We start from the raw sequence: 20,870 nt of genomic DNA on the forward strand, positions 1-20,870 counted from the left end.
GTTGTCATTGAACGTGCTTTCCTCCGTCTCGAATAGCAGATAGGGAGCTGCTTTTGACTTACGGTGCAATAGTGACAGCCAACTATGCATAGCTAGATAATGCAGATACTTAAATGTGTAAGGTGTCTTCATATGAAAATAGCTTCCTAAGTGTGTAGTTTTAAAACTTACATGTGTTTGTTTTATTTTTTAAAAAGTAGTGCAGTCTCAGTAAACTGACTGATGAAATACCTGTCTCTTTCACTTCCTTAATCCCATAGGTGGCAATACCATTAATGCTGACTATGTTAGAACATGCTCATGTAACTCAGGGTCTGCAACTGCAACCTGGGCAGCAAGAGCAGTGTTCCCATAGATGTTAGAGGTGGGGGTCTACTGTTAAGTTTGCCTGACAGTTTCCCAGACTTTAATTATGCTGAAGCTTTTGTATCAGGCGTCGCCTTTAGCTGTGGATTGTGAGGGGGGAAATCCAGTTGTTTTCAGGAATACAGGAAGGAGAAACTGTATTGCTTTGGCCATGTGCAGATTTGTATGTTAATGATTGAGAAAGTACTGAAAGCTTTCATGACATAGTGCAGCACCTCAATCGTTGGGGGGGAAGCAGCTTGACTTTTGCAGCTCTTTCCCCTCTACCCAGATTGTGTCTGCTTTTGGCCTGACTTTGGTTGAACAAAATGTTCAGAGAATTCCCATATGTAATCATAGCAAACTATTATGCAAATGATGTAAAGTCAAGCCATCAGAAATTAGGAAGTTCTGGCAGCAAAGCCTACCATCTTGATTCAGCCTCACCCTTTGTCAACATCATGTCCTCGTCTTCTCATGTGTTATGTCCAGTGTTTCCTCTGTGTCTCACTTTATTCAGTGCAGAACAAATTTCCCCCATGGGTAAATTTTGGTCAGGTAGGTCGTGGTGTAGGTTGTGGTGTATGGGTTTGCTTGTTTGTTTGCTTTTTTTAAGTGTTGCCCATCACATGGCTTCTGTATTTTTTTTAAATGTATGAGAAATGGGATTGCAGGAAGAAAAGAGAAGATAATCAAGCTAAACCTCTAGGGAGCATTCCCTGGCTGTTCTGTAGAATGTCCTTGCAAATCCAGATGCCTGACTTAATTTCAGCATTCGTTTTCTGAATGCTTGACTTGCAGAAGTGCTGACTGAATCCTCACAAGCACAGCTGAAAGCAGTGGGATTAATGATTAAAACTGTAGTATCAAGTGTTCTGCAGACAAATTCAATCTTGGATGTCTCAAACTGGGCATCTGCAGTTTTTGTTTACCTTTCAACACTCTCTGTCTCAGGTTCCTCTTTTTAAACAAGGTATTATACTGTCATTCTGCTGAGTAGGATGGTATGGAAATAAATTCATGTGTTGAAAAATGTGACCAAGAAAGTTAATGTTTATGCATTAAGAGCAGGATTGTCAAAAAGCCAAGAGCCGTGTGTTGGAACAGGAGAGGAAATTATATAGCTGTTCAGCTGAACTTAATTTAAATAAAGTTTTTCATTAAACTTATAAAACACATGATGTAATTAGTACACGGTCCTAGTGACCTGGTGCTCAGGCATGCTTTTTACCTCATTGGGTAAATGTGATTAAATGGATTTACACAGACATAAGATAAAATACTTTGACTAAAATTTCAGTAGAAAAGAGTAAATCTAATGCTATTTACCCTACATTTATGTTGGGTTAGAAATGTACGTGCCGTTATTTTATTGCCTTGGCTGTGACTGTATCTCATCAAGTTACCATCTAGATATGAGTTTGAAGGATGCCCATTCTGGGACCCATGATGGGTACCAGCCAATGCTGTGCTGGCCCAGCAGGTGGCAGAGGGAGCGTATGGATTGAAGGGACATAGCCGTGTGCTTTTATACCAAGAGTCCTGCATCTTTCTCAACGATAATTTCACTGTAAAATGGCTTCAAAAAACAGGAATTAGATTTAAGTTCCAAGGATATCTTTTTCAGGTTGCAACACTTGGTGACTCTGTAGGAAAGCTTCCTTAGATTGTCTTGACTGCAGGCTTGGGTACAGTTTGAACTCACTGTAGTGAGAGTACTTTGGTTTAGGTCTCCACTGTGAAAGTCTCCTGCTTACTTCCCCCCTTCTGTGATTCTCAGCAGGTATGTCTGTGTTTTTTCAAAGCAAGAGGAAGATGTCAGGCAACTTAGACTTCAAAACTAGTAAACATGTATCTGCCTATCTGTGAAACAAGATGACTTTTGAGTCTGTGTTGTTGTATTTGCTTTTCTGGTAGTTTTGTTTGAAGCTTCCCTTCCAGTGTTGGCAGCAAAGCAGGTAATATTGTGCAAATCGCATCTATACTGTGTGAAACTGTCCACTGTGGTTTTATTACTTATATGGAGGGAAGCACAGAAACTTTCTAACAAGAAACCAACGATGGCTTAACAGCATCTACTTTGCATTTTATTTGTGACTTTTTTAACCTTTTATCTTCTTCATACTTTATATCTTTAAAGGTTAATATGTTTTCCTCTTCCGTGGTCAAAATCAAAGATTTTGATGATGAGAGATTAAGAAAACCTTTTGGATAAAGAAAACTTGGAATAGATTGGACGAGCCAGCCGAAATTGTTACTTTCAAAGTCTGTCTGTATGCGTCCTTAAGAGTATATTATCTCATTGCCTGTGGCTGTGGAACTGTATCAAAGAAAATGACACTGTAGTGGAAAACCTTTTATATATTTCTTAGTAACGTTAAATTTTGTTTCAGTGGGAGAATTTGATGATAGTTTTACTTAACTCCGATAGCTGATACGTATTTATAGGTGGACATACTCAATTACACTGCTTGAAGTACCATGCTAATGAGTGGTCTGCACAAACATGACAAATACGTTTGTTTGCTGTATCAAATGATCAGTAGAAGTATAGTTGATTTATAGTGATGTTTGATTTTTGCCCTCTCTGGTGCAAGAAAATGCTGCATTTTTTCTTCTATGTACATGCCTACTAATGCAATGCAAGCATAGTGAAATGTCATGAATTTGGCTTAATTAATCAAGAAGTTTATACATTGCACTGCAAGATGGAGGTGTGGAGTACAAATCATCAGTATTAGATCACATGCTCAGACTGCTCAAAGCAATGAACCTCTGTTGAAGCCAGCTGGGAATTTGGTCATTTGCCACCTTAAGTGTGTATTTCACCTTTCAGAGAAACACCTGCTGTTTTCCTGAGTTCCTAGATAGCATTAGCGTCAACCCTGTGATGTAAATAGTCTGGAAGGCCAATAACTGGCCCAGAAAGTCTCTTCAGTGGTTGGACCTGTTCTGTCAGCAGCTTCTTAGGTACTGTCTGTTAAAGTTCCAAATATCAAGGATGATGAAGCATGGATGTTTAAGCAGCATTAATATTACAACTTACTCTTACGAAAATTAGTGTTATGTTGTGTTCAAAAATGGCTTTAGGCTGTGTTGTTTTTTTTGCCATTTCGTGTAGACAAACCTTAAAGTCATAAATAACTGAATTCACAAGAGAAATGGAGTAACAAATAAAAGGTAGGAGAAAAAGATATATGAATGCAGTCTAATGTTATTTCATGTATTAGAGTTCAATGAAAGGAAGAGCCTGGTTCAGAAAATAAGCTTGATATGCCAGACTACTAATTCAGTAAGTCACTATTATAATAAAGAGCTTGGGGGTGTTAATAAATGTTAACTTTAGCAATATTGACTGTGTTTACTCTTCTCTTGTTTTTCAGAGCTAACGAAGGCACAGGGAATTTTAAGGTGCAGATGAGATTTGAATTTTTCTTTTATGATTTACTTCAGAAATATGTATAACCTGAATGTATTTAATTTAGTTTGTTTTTCTTACACTGAGCGTAGCCTGAACTTTCATCAGCACAGTAACAACCAACTTTGGATTACAGTGTACTTTCAAATCTATTGTTGTATAGCATCACAAAATAGGACAAGAGTGCTTCTGTGGTTACCTAATTAAAGTTTTGGTGGGAGAATGGGAATGATACTGATGAAATTTCAGCTAGGTGATTCTAGCTTCTTATTCTTGCATCTCTCTCCAAAAGGTGCACTACTATGGCTTTTATTGGAATCCTAAACAAAGGTGTAGACATTGCCTAATATACTGTTTTTTGAAGGAGATTCTCTAATTGTACTGGAAAGCTTGCATAGATTATTCAGAGGAAGCACAGCCTGAGGTATAGCAATTGTAGGATAAATTGCAATATGCTTATACATATGCTCCAAAAATACAAACAGTTGACTAGATGGCACCATACACTTCCGTAGCCAGCAGAAAGCTTATTCTTTTCTCCATCTCTTCACTAGAAATGTTTGTTGTTTGGACAGTGACTGTTCTGCTAAACAAGAAATAGTGTTCCCAATCCTTGCTGTACTTCTTCCAGCACAGATCTCTTTACTGAGCTGCTTCAATACAACCTCACAGAGGAACTGCACATTGTTTGCTGCCTTCATGATTTCATATGCTGTTGTTAGAGATGCTCAGAGTGTGTCATTTCACTATTTGGCTGAACATTTAGAAAACAAGACTCTTTTCAAGGGCAAGAAGGAGATGTAATTAAAAATTACTCATTTAATCTTTCATTATATTGGAATTGTAGGACTCAAAACATGGAATGGCACAGAATAATAGGATGTAAGAGACACCTAACTGGTGCAGTTAGCAGAAGAATTTTCCTGTTGAGGAGTCTGAGAAAAAAGCATGTTAGTAACTTAAATATGAATTATCCTGATTGTACCATTTTACTAATTTCCTTCATGTTTTGAGCTGAGTTGATTGCTTATCAATGTATTTTCAGGCACAAATCTGAACTGTTAGATTTGATTGCAGTTGTTCATACTATTTTTAATAGCAGTTATATTTGTTATGGCAGAGCTTAGGAGGCAATTTCAAACTTTCAAATACAGAAATAAGAATGTGAGTATAGTTTCGTAAAACACAATTAATCTGTAAAAAGGGGCAGCGTTCCTGAAAATGTCCGCAGTCAATTCTCTTCATCTCTTATACCCCCACACCTACCAGCACTTTTTCTTCTTTTTACCCTTACATTTCACACTATTTTTTTTCATCTTCTTGCCCTCGTATCACGTCCCATCCAGTCTGTCTCATATTTACCCTTCTTTCTGCTTTGTTTTTTATCCTGTTCACTTTGGGTCACACAAGAATGACTGTAGGGCAGTTCAACCACTTTATTAACTTAACGTGTTGTAATATTAAAATCTGTGTCAGACACTTATTTTGTCTGAAACATGCCATTCCAGTGCAAGTAGTTTTGCCTTTTAAAAAAAAGACACTTGACTGAAGCATCATTAAGGAGTGTTTGTGAGTCAGGAAAGGGATTTTTTTTTTTTGCGTAAGTTTGCTTTTTGCCTTTTAAGCCATAAATATTCCTGCTCACTGTAACTCTAGTGTTCTGAGGATGTTGAAGATGAAAGGCTGGCCACCAGTACTCACAGTGAATAGTTCTGTGCTGCAAATAATCTTACTATCTAAGTGACTAAAGCGCCACTCAGCTTATGTGCATTTTTCCGTCATCTGTGTGTTTTAAGAAATACCGCATCTTTTAACTGGTACTTTTCTACAGCATTTTCAAATTCTTTGCTGTATGCTAAACCCCTGCTTCACTGTATCTTTTCTTCCTTTCTATCCTTATTTTCTCTGCTGCACTTTGTATCTTCATGCTTTTTTATTCCACTTCATGACCAAGAGGTTTACTCGTCAACCTTCCAAATCCTCTTTCATGTCCACTTCTGACAAAACATACCGTGATCCATTTTTAGCATTGCTCTGTCCTCAAATGCTTGTTTATCTGTCTTATTTTTCTGAACTAGATGTTGAACTTAATATATTAAGATTTTTTTAAGTGGGATTTGAGGGAGAAAAGAACAGGTTACAAAGTCCATGGCCATAAACTGTGATTTATACATGTAGCAAGCATAAATTCAGCATAATCAAGCTTGCAGCAGCATGGTTTCCCTAGATCAGGTCTGACTGGCATTTCAAGCTCTTGTACATGAATAAATCAAACTATTATTCCAAAACCACAGTTATCATGAATGCATATTTAAATTCATGATTGAATTCAAGGCTAGTCTGTGACCCTCTGACTCTTCTTTCAAATTGAAAGAATATGATGAACTTGGATAGTAAATCACAGCTGTTCAGAAGTGAACATAAAAATCCAATTAATTGACACAAAAGGTAATCCATTTATCACACTGAATGCAGTCATCTGCTCTGCCTTTGTGCCTCTGCTTAGCTGTCTGTATCACCAGTCAGCTGTTTAAAATTTTATCCGCAGAAGAAAAACTCATTAAAATTTTTGAGGCTGGCATAACAAATGTCTTGTCATTGCAGTCCTTGCTGTGAAAGTATTTAGAAGTGGTACAAAAAGATTTCAGACTAGTCTTGCCCTTGTGTTCTCCATAGTAGTATATTTTAATTGATTCTGGAATTTCATGGACTATTAAGTTTATTCCAGCCCAAGCCATAATGCTTCTGGAATGCTAAAAGACTTCAGCTCTTTGCATTACAAAATGACATGGTTTAATTATCTGAATCATGTTTTGTACACAAGCCTGATTTGGGGAAAATAAGGAAACTTTAGGAAATAGTTCACGTGCTTCTGATGAGTAAATGCTTGTGGGGGGGAGAGGTTCTTAAAATGCTGTGTAATACTAATTTCTATGCAGAGTTAATAGCAAATATTCTGCAATACTTCAGTAGTGAAATAGAACTGAAACCAGTAGTTGATTATTTTTAAATGTTGTTTTAAATGGCAGGAAGTTTTAACCTGGAGTCTTAATACGTATTTAGTCCCTTTTTTATGAGGTAATCTGGAAGTAGATCAGACAAGGATGTAAAAATGTAGATTGTCTCCCTCTGTTATTGGGCTTTCACTTGGGTTTGGGGTGTATGAGGGATGATGACTGAAAACGTACATTGTCTTAAAATCTTACATTTATTCTTTGCAGCCTTTGGAAAAGAAGTTTGTGCGTGTTTCAGGGGAGGCAACAATTGGACATGTGGAGAAATTCCTCAGAAGAAAGATGGATCTGGACCCTTCTTGTCAGGTACACCACTTGTAGTGGCATTTTTAAGGTCACTGTGATCAATGTAATGCCTGCGCTTCAGACAGGACCTTTCTCTTGTACATTAGAAGTAATGTTAGGCTTTTTAATGCAGTAAGGACTAAAAAATGACGTTTGAAATGTTGTGATCCACAAGGAACAACTCTCCTAACTCATTTGCAACATGTTTAAATTCATTATAGTGCTTTATTATTTGTATAGAGTTTCTCAAGTGACATGTAAGATTTCAGCAGATTAAATTCGAAGCCAAAAGCTACTGCTGTTTCAAAGATAAATCTGAGTATATAGACAGGAGAGTGTGGGAGGATATGAAGGTAAAGACAGGTAGGAGCTGAAAATAACAGTAAAATTTAACCGAACGTTGAAGAAGCAAACGAGCTAAGAAAGAATGATACTGTGGATGGATGTGGTGAAATGAAGGGTATGAATGGAAATGTTGGTACGTGCCTCCAAATAAGAATTCCAAGGAGCAGAATATGGTACAAAAGAATTTAACTTCATATTTCTCAACCATTTTGATAGGAATTTCATGATAAAACCAGTTTTAAATTCTTCAGTATATTTCAACAACCTTTCAGTTGAGAAGGTGCAGGAGTTTCATAATGCGTAAACAATTCTTAAAGCTGTCAATTATTGGTGAATCAAGCTGATACTGATGTGAATGGGCAAATGGGGGAAGTTAAGCGCTGGCTTTGGAGTTAGGGCTGTGTTTTCATACAGCAGTAACTGTCTGAGACAATCCAGCATGACTGTGTGCCTCAGTAATGAGTATTTATTCACGCCGCTTTCCTTTCCAGTGGTGACAAAGCAAATCAGATATGAATTATTCATCGTTCTGAGAAAGTAGTGTATTTTTGTTTGCTGGTTTCCTCTCAGTGAGAGTCTCTAGCTTTCAGTTGATGGTTGACTTGATGTTCTGAACAAATAAAAGTATCCTCAAAATGAAGCTAGGGAAACTTCTTGCATTAATTGAGTTGTTGTTTATTTGAGGAGAAGGAATTGTTTTATTTGTTTGGGTTTTCTTTATACATCAGAATCTCTATTTTCAGCAACACTGAGCATCCATAGTGGAAACTGCAGTTACCCATCTTTCAAAATCAAGCTAGACCTGTATGTTGGATGTCTTTCAGATTTTGCAATCTTGAGATCATCTAATAGAGATAACTTGAGAATATTTCCCCCCTTAGTTACTTTCTGCTTGAACTTCACCAGACAGGATATGATCTACGGTTAGTGGGTAAATGTTACTATGTCTCAAAAGCTGAGGATTTCATAGGTTTCCTTTCTCAAGATGTCGCTTAATGCTGACCCAGGCACTTTTATCTATCAGTATCCAGTTTGCTGTTCTGGAGTAAAGCACAGTCATTGGCTAGTTCTAATTTCTTAGTCTCTTCTGTGCAAGCCCTGCCTGTCTGAAGGAAATGTTAAATCTGCTTTCTTCTGCAGTCAGGTCCTTTGGCTGCTTGCTTTTTTTTTTTTTTTCCCCTCACTTCTTAACTGATATGCTCCCACTTTTTTTCAACAAGTATTTTTTTTGGTCATTGGAAACCTGTAGTCAATTTTCATGCCACAAATTATGGCTGATTTCCTGAGGATATTCAGGCTTATTTTTAAAAGATTAGGGAAATGCAGCCGGAAGTATTTTTCCTATCCTGATTGATCATTTCTTTTTCATATGAGGACTTAAGTTAAAGGAGTGTGTGTACTGAGCTGTCACCTTCCTATTGTAGAAAGCAGAACTGAAGCTGATCTTTTGTTGGTAAAGATGCAGAAAGAGATGTCAGATATGTCATTGAAGATTGATAAGCCTGATGAATCATGTCTTAACTCTGACTTCCCAGGATGGATAATAAAACAGAAACTGTAAAACAAAATTAGGAAGAGGCTGAATATAAATTAGTACAGGCAGAAGAATTTAGGGAAATAGGTTGTAAAGAAATACGTGCCAAGAGTATAAATGTAGAGGCTGTTTGTCTGCTGTTTTAGTTTACTGTAGAAATTTGGAAGAGAATTGAGGACTGCAATGGTTCATTTCCTGTAGGGTTCCCCAAAGTATGTTAAAAAAGAAATAGATACTAACTTAGGACAAGAAGCTTTTTTTTTAATATTGCTTCTTTAGTCTTGATTTCTAACTCTCTCTAGTTCTTCATTATCTAAAATCAATTTTTATATAAAACGTCATGAGTTTGGTGCACTCAGCTGGGAACTGGAGTCCAAGAACTGTGGGAAGCTAGGAAATTTCTTTCAGAAGCACGTTTCAGGCACTATCAAGCTAAAATGCACTACATTCATGATATTTTTTCCCACATTTACCTACAGAAAGCTTACTGCCACAGTGTTGAATTGTGCCTTACCTGAGACTTAAAAAGATGTGACTATAAGGAGGGCACAGAGTCTTTCCTCCTTTCTCTCCTCAGTGTATCGATTTCATCCTTGTTTTTGTTGCTGAAATGTCTGGTAAGGACGCTAGGTGTGGTTATTTTGTGAATGCAATCAGTTCCTACTGAATATCACCGTAGTTTGACAGTCTGCAAAAGTATTATTTGAGAATGTTTTAGTCGTTCCCTGTTAGAGCTGATTCAGTCATCAAGTGATAGAAAGTATGTTACCTGCTCTCCTGAACTGCTGGCTGTACTTGAACCTCTTTGACTTAATTTATTCGTGTGGAATATTAGCTGATATTTGCCCTTTTTCATTGACCTATGCAACTGGGTTGGATTGAGGTTAATGAAATTGTGAAATAAGCCATCTGACTCGTGTGACAGTATATATAAAAGTCTAAAAAGCAGTTTTGAAGCCACTGCCTTTTTTCTTTTTTCATAGTCTGAGGCCTCAAGTTATTTTCAGACTTCTGTATTTGAGTTTGTAAATGGGTTATGATTGAAATTTATAGTTTATCTGAAAGATTAAGTCTTCCGTTTATTTTTATCTACCACTTGAGCTGACAGACTGTAGTTTATTCTTTCTGGTGCTTTCTTTAGATCTCTGTGCTTTGGGCAACTGTTAATTTTCTGTATGTGTATGTATTTCTAATTACAAGGTGTCTCCTGAATATTCTTGCTGGAATTTGTTGGAAGGGTTTGTGAAAATAATTTCTGAGCAACTGGAATCGCTAGCAATACCTACGTAGGTAACACTTCATTTCAGCTAAATACAGGCTGTGGCGTTCGGAATCCATTAGGTACTTGGCTTCGACATCTGATGCACATCTGTATAGTTTGTGCTCTGCTGAAGAGTGGGGAGAAGGTGAAAAGTTTTCTTTGGAGTGTTATTTCCTTTGAGATCATCTTGCAGCAGCATTATCCCTTCTTGCCTTTCATTCTGTAAGGACAAGAGAGAGACTGCTGAAAGACTTGCAGCTCAGCTGGTCTGGATGCATTAATGTAGCTTATGGAATAGAAGTGTTCCAGATTCAGATGTGTGTTTCTGAATGTGTGTGTGTAAACCGCAGCCTGGGCAAAGATTGGAAGAAAGTCTGCACTCATGCAGTGTAGTTTTTGATGCAGTTTCTTTATGCCAGTCTTAGACCCTGGAACAGAAGTATCTGGTACCTTTGAAGAGTAAATAGCAGCTAGAGGAAATGGAAAGCTTTGCCAGCTTTTTTAATAACTAGCAAAAATACATCAATTTCTAAAATTTTGTGTTTTCCTTGTCCTTCCCTGGATAGTATAGGTTAGCATAGAAACTATTGATTGAGGTCTACTGCTTTCTGGGCAGTCCCTTACATGAAAGTTTTCTGGTTTTATATCTGTCTTACTTGGTGAGATTAATTTAAAATTGTCTGTTATCATGACTTTTAGAGAAATAACTCCAGTAGCAAACATGCCACCTAAAGAAGATAGAATGGCGTAGTGGAAAGGCTATTTTGTTTTAGTAAGAATTTTAATAGAAGTGACTTGAGTATTCAGCAGCTACACTTTCATGTTTCCTTTCTGCAAAAGGCCAAACTGTATTTACTGTTTTCTCACTAGCTATCAGTACTACCTAGCTTCAATTTTACCAGTTGAAATTGTAGTAAATTCATAGCAATTGTGTTGCCGGTGCCTCCTTTGTAATGGAATATATTAATTCCTATATGGCACAAGGATTTCTGAGAAACATTTTGCAATTGATTTTTCACACAGAACTGGGATTTGTTTCATTTTATGTTTTATTCTCTTGTCCTTATAGAACGAATCCTAGCATAACAATTAGCAGGCAGAAATTCACGCTTCGGTGCTGAAATGAGGAGATGAGGCATTAGGTATTCAGAGCACTGACACGGTAAACGTGAAAAACTCTTCTCAATTTATTAGAAGACACTGGATTTTTAATGACTACCGTTTGAAACTGGAGCAGCGGAATCAACAGTGGGATATTTTCAAACAAGCATTCTGATTCTGTTCTGAAAGATTCAGCAGTTGTCACCATGTCTATCTGCATCCTATATTGGGCAAATAGATTAGATTTTCTGTAGAATATATAAAATGTGTATGTATGTGTTGCAGTGGGAGCAGGTTTGAGTTTTCAATGCCTTATGGAATAAAAATTATGTAAGTAAACTCATAAAGCAAAAGTGATTAAACTCATATATCACTGCAAAGCAAAGCAGACCTGTCTGTCTTCCTGCAGCAATAACTGTAGAGGCTAGAATGCATAGGAAGCAGGAGAAATAACTAACCAACTTTCAAAAAGAAAAAAATATATTTCTTTCAGGTTCTGTGTTAAATACATCAAATGTTGACGTTACATGTATATTCCTGTGAGTATATATGGATCAATATCTAATCAATATTTAATGTTATGTCTAGATTAGTTTTTACTTGCTGATTTCCTCCTAGGAGCTAAAAGCAGAAGTGATACTAAGCAGTTTACATCTTCTGCGCATCAAGATTCAACATAACATGAATAGAGTATTCTACATTGTTCTCATACTATACAGATGGTGGAGTGAATTAACCCTTTTTGAGCCTCTAAGGAGTAGAATTTCTGTGTTCCTGATTCCCAGAATAGCACAGTCTGCCAGCATGAGGCATAAATCTTCCTGAATCTTTTCATGAAGAACGAGAGAGAGAGTGGGTCAGCATGCAGAAAAGCATAAATCCGGGGGAACTGAATAGCTGAAGCACAGAGTGCATCCTATAGTGGAGAGTGGCCGTATAAGAGAATACGTAATGATACTGCAGCAAGCTCCCGGTCACTGCAGTCAGTGACAGAGCTTAGATGTTCTCCTTGCAGAAAGCTGTGGGACAGCTCATCGTTAATACTCTTAACTTTAATTTTGAGGTTTTGTCATTGTAATTCACAGATAAGAGAGCCTTCTCATTTCCATTTCTAGAAATTGCTCATAAGGAAACTGTAACCAAGCTGCAGTTGAGAGAGATACAGTGCTGTGTTAGCTGCTCCGGTTTGGAACGTTAAAGACTGGATTTACATTATTGTTCCAGTTTTAGCTGGGACAGTGTTAGCTCTTCTTTTTTTTAACAGCTAGAAGAGCTCCGTGTTTTGGTTTTACTCAGAGGCTCGCTCTGAGAAGAATGCTGATAGCAAGCTGATGTTTGTGGTTGGATGTGAAACTCCAAGGACTTTTCAGTGTGCCGGAGTGCAGAAGCACGGCGGGATAAGGGGGGAGCATAGCTGGGACAAGGGGGACACGATTCCCCTTGTGATTTGTGGCAAACTTAAGATTGAGGGCCAAACTGGCCAATTAGTATTCCATATCATGCAGCGTCATGCCCAGTATAAAAGTGAGGGTCAGCCGGACGGAAGGGCTTTTGCGCTTTGGCTTTTGCCGCTTTTGCTCTTTTGCGCTTGCTGTGTTTTTCGCTCTATTGCTTTTCTTTCTTTTTTTTTCTTTCCTCTCTCTCTCCCAGTACTCCCACTCTCGGAGTACTATCTCTCCCTCTCTGCCCCTCTCTATTTCGGGGCCTTGCGTTCGTCCGGGATTGCAGTTTCGGGACGAGACGGGCTTCGCATACGAGGGGGTGGTGAGCACCTATACTGTATTAAATCATCTGTATTAAATCACTCTTATTTCAACCCACGGGTTTCACGTTTATCCTTTAATTCTCTCCCTCATTCCTGGGGGTGGGGGAGTGACCGGCTGTGTGTGGGGGGGGGCGGTTCGACCTAACCCACGACAACTATGCACAGTACATTCCTAGTAACTTTACAGAAGCTTATTTTTCGTAATACTAGTCAAGGCAAGGAATTCAGAATACCTCACTATGATTTCTTTTTTTCCCCAAAAATAACAGTTTTTGTGGACAGTTACTTAACAAAAGTGCCTCCCCTGGAACTGCAGACATCACTGACATAGTTTAGCTGCAGTAGAGGACATTGCTTAGAATTGCTGAGTGTGCCCTTCACTTGCATCACAGAAGTATTGATTGCGTTTTGAAGGAGGACTGTGTGAAGTAGTTGCTGACAGTGGCATACAGTGAGCTGTTCTTTTCTATTCAAGCACTTCTTCCAGTCAGTCTCATAAAGCAGACTTATTCACGTGTTTTCTCACTCAAGACAAGAATGAGGCTAGAGAGATGGCTCATTTTCTGTCAGTGGCACAAACAACTTGCCCTCTTTTGCAACTGATGAATGAAACTCTGGATGTTTGTGGGATAATTTTAATACATTATCTAAATTCTCATTAAATTCATCACAGTTGTTACTGAACAGCTTTCTTTCAGCAGACTTGCCAAACTGAGTGAAACAATAAACTATTCTCTCTGTTCCAGAAGCGAGCTTTAGGTCAGGGACGTGGGGTGGGAGGCATTAGGGTAGTGCAATAGTGCTATGCATGCTAAATGCATTTGGACAACAAAGGTAAAGATGGCTTTAGTGTCTAACATGCTCAAATTGATCTCTTCTAATCACACTTAAAGGGCTTAGATACTGTTTTGCTAGTCCAAAGGCAGGTTGAACTTGACCATGTTTGTGTTCTTTCACAGGTGGACATAATATGTGGTGATCACCTGCTGGAACACTACCAGACACTGAGGGAAATTCGTCAAGCCATAGGAGAGAGCGCAGTACAGGTACACGTGGCAGCTGGGGCTTTGTTCCAGGTTTTCTGTTTTCAAACAGAAGACTTCTTTCTTAAGCTATCAGGTAGCACCAACTTGTCTGAAGAAATCACTTAGAAAATCTCTCCAGCTTATGCAAAATGGTTTTTATAGTGTAAATAGAGCTGAGAGGCATACCATGTGCTAAGAGTGTTCTTGATGGTTTGATGATGTTCTGGATATGAGGATTTTGTGTTGGGTTCTTTTTCTGTTCTGAAATAAGTTGCTATCTTATCAGTGATAAATTATACCAGCTTTTCTTTCAATCAGCATTCTTTGTTTTCCTCCCTGGTGATTCCATCTCTGCAAGAAATTGAAGGACTGAAACATCTCAACTGTTGTTTGAGTGCCTTGTGACTGGGTCACGGGAATAAACTTGCTGGTAAAAGCACAAACTGAAGATACAGAGCAATGAATGCAATTAATATGCTTGTTACATATTATACCCATCCTGGTCACAGCATGAGTGTATAGCTATTTCTTCTTGATAACTTACTGTCTTAAGTGCTGCTCGCTCTGCGAAAGAAAAACATTTTTTTTATTTCCTTGGGAATCTTTTCAAGCATCTTTATCATGGGAAGTCACACCACTTTAGAAGTGCAGCAAAACCAATGAAGTAGTCTGTCCAGTGCATAGTAAGATATAGATGTAAAACGGTTACGTGTGGCAAACTGTATTTTAATCTACACTTGGAAGTCTGAAAAGTTAATGGGAAGAAATAGGATTTAGATGGATATTTTATTTGGGAAGCAATCTAAGCAGATGGCAGAAGGGCTAAAATAGTAGCAAATTCAGTGCACTTGATTTGTTTGTGCACATGCATGCACGCACAATCTTTTACATTTAAATTTGCTGCTGAGCCGTGTCATGCTACAAAAGGGCTTCTGTGTCAGGGGCAAGAAGTGGAAAGCTGATTTCAAGGTATCTTGAACATTGCATCACCTGTACCTGATTTGAGTAACCAGGAGGGATCCCACAGTCAGAGCAGATGTATGTGGCTCATGCTGTTTTTGGCAAACATGAAAAATCTTTGAAGCTTGTGGTTCTGCAGTCCAAGGGAATACATGCCATAGTTGATGTCTTAGCTGTTTATGTAATAATACAATGGAAAAATGAGAATGTAACCTAACCCACTTTGGGGAGCAGGGGATAGAAAGCAGGAGGAAGCTGGCACTGGTAACAAACTTGATTCTAACGTAATGAATTAATTGTGAATAAATACAGCAATCAACACATAGTGATGGAAGTGCCATCTACTAAAAGCTTCCGTAAATAGCAGGAGGATGATTTCTTTCTCAGTCCAGGGACATAGTCAAATGTACATGCTTTTAGACTTCATCTTAGCATAAAAGCTTTTCATGTATGAAAAATACTCTTGGGGAAGCACTTTAAGGAAAACTGCATTTGTTTCGTTTCGTTACAGAAATGGATCTGCCTAGTTAAAGTTTAGTGTCTTTTATTTCTTGTCAGAATTGGGTCTGCCTGATTGATGTTAACTCAGTACCAGTCAGCTCTTTGCTCCACAAAGAGACCAGTTGTCTCAGGATATGTTCTCCATCTCCAGTGACGTTTCAGGTCTTGTTATTACAAAATCAGTATGCTAGTGATGAATTCTCGCAAGCTTGTTCTCTTGGCAAACAAACAGAAAAAGATCTTTGGTTTTTGTGAAGTCTTGTGCTTTCGTAGTCACTCTTGCCAGGGAATTTGAAAGATCGGGTTCATCCTTAATTTTTCTTCGTTTTGTTACAAAACCTCTTAGGATGCCAAATAGTTACAGTAAGAATGCAAATAACCCACAGTTGCTTCTTTTTTGATGTTGAAATAATTGTGACATTCTCGTGTTTTATGGTCTTACACTATATTATTTTGCGGAAATCAAGAGGATGCATTTCTAGGATTAAAAATCCTTGGAAAATGTTTTTAGATAATTGTGCAGAAAATAAAAAGATGAATAGGTTAAGTCTAAAAATGGTAAAGGTTGTTTCTTTTTCACCAAGACTTGAAATTCAATGACTGGCATAATTGTCCTCGTCCAGTGAGACTACAAGTACAGAGTACATTTGATGAATTTTACGTTAAGCTTGAAGGTCATCTTGTGCCATCATAAACTTCCAGGCTTTCCAAACCAGTGTTGGAGCTTGGAATGCCCCTAACAGCTCTCCCTAGGATGCTGAAACACTCTTCAAAACTGCTGTTGTCATTTACCAGTTTGATGTTCAGTGTAGATGCTTCATGCTAAGAAAATGTCAGTAACTACTTATGCAATACGAAGTCATTTAAAGGAATGAACATTTTTTTTATTTAGATCAGTATATTCACTCTTAGAGAAGAAAAATAACTGCTCTTGTGAATTGCGTTTTTCTCTCACAAGTTCATTCATGTCAGCAGTTACTCTTTCTGCTGAGAAAAGGGTTTAAAAAAAGTAGGTAAGTTTCTCTTTCCCAAAGGCATTAATTTTAACCTGCGTTCTTCGACAGCATTTACATTGGAAGTTTCTTCCAATGCAGTGCAGCACACATATGTTGTGTGTGATTTATTTTTCTGGGCCATAGTCATTGTAATTTTTTAGGGGCTTTTACTCATCCTGAATGGTTCTTAAATGCTCAAGATTGTTACACAGTAGGAAAAAACAACCCCAACAACAAAAATCTTCGCAAAACAATGTGTAGTGATGCCTTAGAGCTTCAGTAAAGTCTCCCCTTAGGTGCAAGCTAGCAGGGTTTTAGTTGATCTGAGTAACTGTGTGCCTTTCCAACAACTATGGGAAAATCCATCAGATCTCACTTGTAAAATAAATATTCCTGATACTGGCCCCATAGTAACCTGTTTGGATTGTTTTAATTGGAGTAAATAGGCAACTAATTTTAGTGGTTGAATGTGAACAACTAACATGTTCCTGAGTAGTTGATAGAAGACTAAAAAAAATCAGGAATATATCTTGTTTATTTTTGTAGATCTCAAGACATGTTAACGTTTCTGAAATTGGGTGGTTGGTTGAATCTTTGTAATTAGCTGGAAATAGGATTTCTAGCTCTGTTTCGGGCAAAACAAAAAAAATTGTTGCACAGAATTTATAAAATTTAAGCAAAGTTGCTTCTTTTATAAAACAGTGTAAAACTTGTGGAATTTACTGCAAGGAGAGAGCAAAGAGACTGATAGAGACTTTTAAAAGGCTCAATTTTGTTACAAGGCATTGAGATCTGCCTGTAAGCTAGAGTTTGATCAAGTAGCTGAGGAAGGAAGCTTATTATTAACTATATGGGAATATAATTTCTTCCCTGTGTTACCTTGCTCTCCTGTGCTGCACAAATGTAACATGATCCAAGCTGCTAGTTATTTTCCCTTGTCTGAAACTGGCCTTCTCAGAGCTCTCTCTGCGTCACTGATGGATATAATGAGCTCACACATGGGAAAAGCTAAAAAGAGTAGCTTCCTTTATGTCCTTGGCCCTTGGCACAGAGGTCTTGCAGATTATAATGCTCTCTTTGTGACTCTCACCTTTATGTAACCCAATGCCATTGTACTTTTTTCGTCTCTTCTGAGCTAGGCAGTAAGAGCTGTGATCTAATTTAATTACTCTGACCCTTTAGCACACATTTGCTGTGGAAGTGTTTTACTCTTTGCTGTGGGAATATTGAATTTGGAAAGTGGGGCACTTCTTGTTGCTGCTGCTCTTACAGCATCAAAAGGTGTATATACTGAGATGTTTGTCTATCAGTTCCACTCTGAAGTTTATAGTTGGGTGTAAGGAGTGGGATCTTTCCATTTTTTTAGGTCAGGTTCACGAATGTGTGGCGAAAAAACACTGGAAAGTTTTACTGCGAGAAGGGATTATGTTTTGTTTTGCTTTTCTTTTGGACATGTCTGAGTTAGCCTGGTTTGAGATTTGTAATAAGCATTGAAAGCTCATTCTCTGTTTGAACTTCCTTTTAAGAACAGTATCTAGAGAAAGCAGCTGAACTACATAGAAATGTATAATACTTAAAAAGTGAATCATTACAGAGTAAGCAGTGCCAGTAAAGGGTTAAGTCTTAGCTTCTCTTTGTACAGAAGGAATTGCAGTGGGTTTGACCTTAAGTATAACAGGGATATTTCCTGTGTAGATAGGTAATTTCTTTAAATTAGTCCTACTGCCAAATGTACCATTTTCTTCTTGTATGAATATTTCTTTCCTTTAAGAAGCTCTGCCATAGAGGAAAAACTGGTTTTGACCACAGTTCTCCAAAAAAGAAAGCTTGCGTGTGTCTTACTGTCTCTATTGAAGTAGCTAACAGGCACAAGGAGTAAGTATACCTTTGTGAAGGTTTAACAGAACACTATATGCCAAGAGGTTCACAAGTAACTTCATAGTACCTGTTCTACCTAACAAGGAATGAGGACAATCAAGATCTGATCTTCATATTGCAATTCAGTCATCCCGCTTTATGCTATGCACTGAGTAAGTGAGTTAAAGCTCCTGTGTCCTCCTGTATCCTTTTGGGAGTTAGCAATGAATTTCTGGTTAGTAACAGGATGAGAAGATGAAAGTAAGTTAGTGAGCTGGCACTAGTATCACAGTAACAAAATACTTTTTTCGTTCCTGTCCATTGAAGTTAAGGTTGATTGACACTAGGCCCTTTTTTGTCATCATAAGCGTCCTTTAAATGAAAGTGAAGCTGCATGAGACGCACGGAGCAAGCCCTCTTGCTGTTGTTCTGAAGCTGTTTGTATCAGGTGTAGCTGTAGAGTTAGGGAACGTGCATTTGCTGTAGCCTGAACATAGTCTCTTCTATAGGTGTTTCAGTGTGCTGTCCTTTTCAACATGACCCTTCAGGTTGGTTTTGGTGGTTCTTACAAAAGAATACTGTGATCCACTTTTCTCAGTGCCTGCATTTAAATCCCTTTTTTCAGATCTTCAGTCTCCATCTTGTGACTGACATCGCCATGTCCAGTGATGTAAAGCATTTGGGTTTGATTTCCCTTAGATTTAACTTGTGGATGCCAGGAGTCTGTAGATACAAAAGCAACAGACCAAGTTTGTAGAAGAAAAGTAATCAGAAGACACTTAATACAAAGCTACTTTGACTTAGGCCTTAGGAACTTCCCGAGAAAGGCTTTTAAAATTGGAAAATTATGTAGGAAGGTAGCATACTTGCCTGTTCACCATGAGGCTAGGTAGGCCTTTGGTCTACCCTTGTATGGCCTTTCTTAGGAACTTATATTTTTTAGTTTTTCTTTTTAATTGACTCCTTTTTGGTGTCCTGTTTTCCTGCCTTAAAATATTGATCTTTAAGTAAATGACAAAATCTGTAGCCAGAAGTAGTTTCAGGTCTTACTAAATGAGCACGTTGGCTAAATTGATCAAAGTACCGCTGTTGCGGATCTGTGCCCTTCTGTTACGAATCTGTTTTCTTTCACCAACACATTTGAAAACTCCAATAGCTCTTCCACTTTCCTTTTCCCTTGAAAATAACATACTGCACTTTGCTGTCCCCCGTCCCCCCCCCTCAACCCGCCCCAGAACAGTAGCTTGGTTTTCAGTGGCACCATTTAGCTGCCAGACAAAGTTAAAGAAACTAATGGTAGAAGAGAGTAAAATAATTATACGCAGCAGCAATTAAGGTAGGTGGTTTTCTGCTGAAAGAGCTTTGTGGCACTAGAGGCAAAACAAGACTGTTTTTCTAATAAGAGTTCATCTTCCAGACAGAGTGTAGAAGTGTTGATAGGTGCTGTTTGAAAAGAATTCCCAAGGGAAGAAAAAAAGCATGTCATGGAGGTGCGGAAAAGCACATTCTGTCCTCTTGAGTCTTTTTGAGATCAATTCTTAATCTTAAATTTCCTCCAATGCAAAATGGCTCAGGGATTATTTTTTTGGTGAGTAGTTGAGGCTACACAAACTAGTCAAAAGCATTTTTACATAGATAACAAATTATTGTTTAAAAAATACATATTCATCCAAAACACTGTTTCTGCTAATATAGTACTTTCTACTGTTACTGTATTATAATACATAACCTATAAAGTGGCAACAGTCTTGTTACTATTTTTTGGTCATTAACTTTTTAATTAAAGATAATTAATTTATTCAAGTTACACAGAACTGTGTAACTTCTCTGGAACATATGTTATCTTGGGTGCTGTATATTAATAGACAAAAACATCAGAAGCAAAATATGATAGAAGTTCTAACATGTCAGTTGTGATTAATGTAGTTCTCTCTTCAAAAGAAAAAATTTATTAAAGCCTGTCCATATAAATTGGTCTAATGCAACAAGTCAGATTCCCAGTGGATCAATGGTGGAAGCGGAGTAAGTGCTGGACATTTCACCAGGTGTGTGTGAATTTAGTGATGTAAGTAAGACTAAGTCAGGAAGTGTCCTGTTTCACAGGTGAAAGGTATTTTTATGATGTGGAGCAGTCTCAGAAGAGGAGAAACATGACTTAATAAACTAATAGTGTTTTATTTGTGGTTTGTTTTGGTTTTGGGTTTTTTTTATCTCTTGTGTTCATTACTTAATAAATGTGTAGTAGTAGTCTGAGCTCTTCCAGTACAGCTTTTGGCAGCACCTTCTAGAGCTACTTAATTAATGACTTTTTTTTTCTGCCCCACAGTATCATGTGGAAAGCAGCATGAGTTGTAAATAGCCTATTGTATGACCATGAGATAATTGCATTATAACTTTAAAATAAAAGCAAAGTATCAAGATTTTTTTTTTTCTTTAAACACTCTTCTCCATCTCAAAGAGGAGA

The 20,870-nt window shown here is 37.8% G+C and overlaps 1 protein-coding gene across 2 annotated transcripts in view; it reads left to right on the plus strand.

The window, feature by feature from the left end:
- The window catches only part of PCGF6 (polycomb group ring finger 6), a 28,236-nt gene that overhangs the window by 5,513 nt on the left and 1,853 nt on the right, over positions 1 to 20,870 (plus strand). Inside the window, exons 7-9 of one of the 2 annotated variants that reach the window (XM_086616942.1) lie at positions 3,729 to 3,756; positions 6,985 to 7,083; positions 14,028 to 14,114. In XM_086616942.1, coding sequence (XP_086473068.1) covers positions 3,729 to 3,756; positions 6,985 to 7,083; positions 14,028 to 14,114 — 214 coding nt within the window. Of the gene's footprint in view, positions 1 to 3,728; positions 3,757 to 6,984; positions 7,084 to 14,027; positions 14,115 to 20,870 lie in introns of those variants that run through there. The other variant, XM_086616941.1, reaches the window with a different exon arrangement.

The sequence above is a fragment of the Tauraco erythrolophus genome, chromosome 9, assembly GCF_009769465.1.
Source record: "Tauraco erythrolophus isolate bTauEry1 chromosome 9, bTauEry1.pri, whole genome shotgun sequence".
Taxonomy (NCBI): domain Eukaryota; kingdom Metazoa; phylum Chordata; class Aves; order Musophagiformes; family Musophagidae; genus Tauraco; species Tauraco erythrolophus.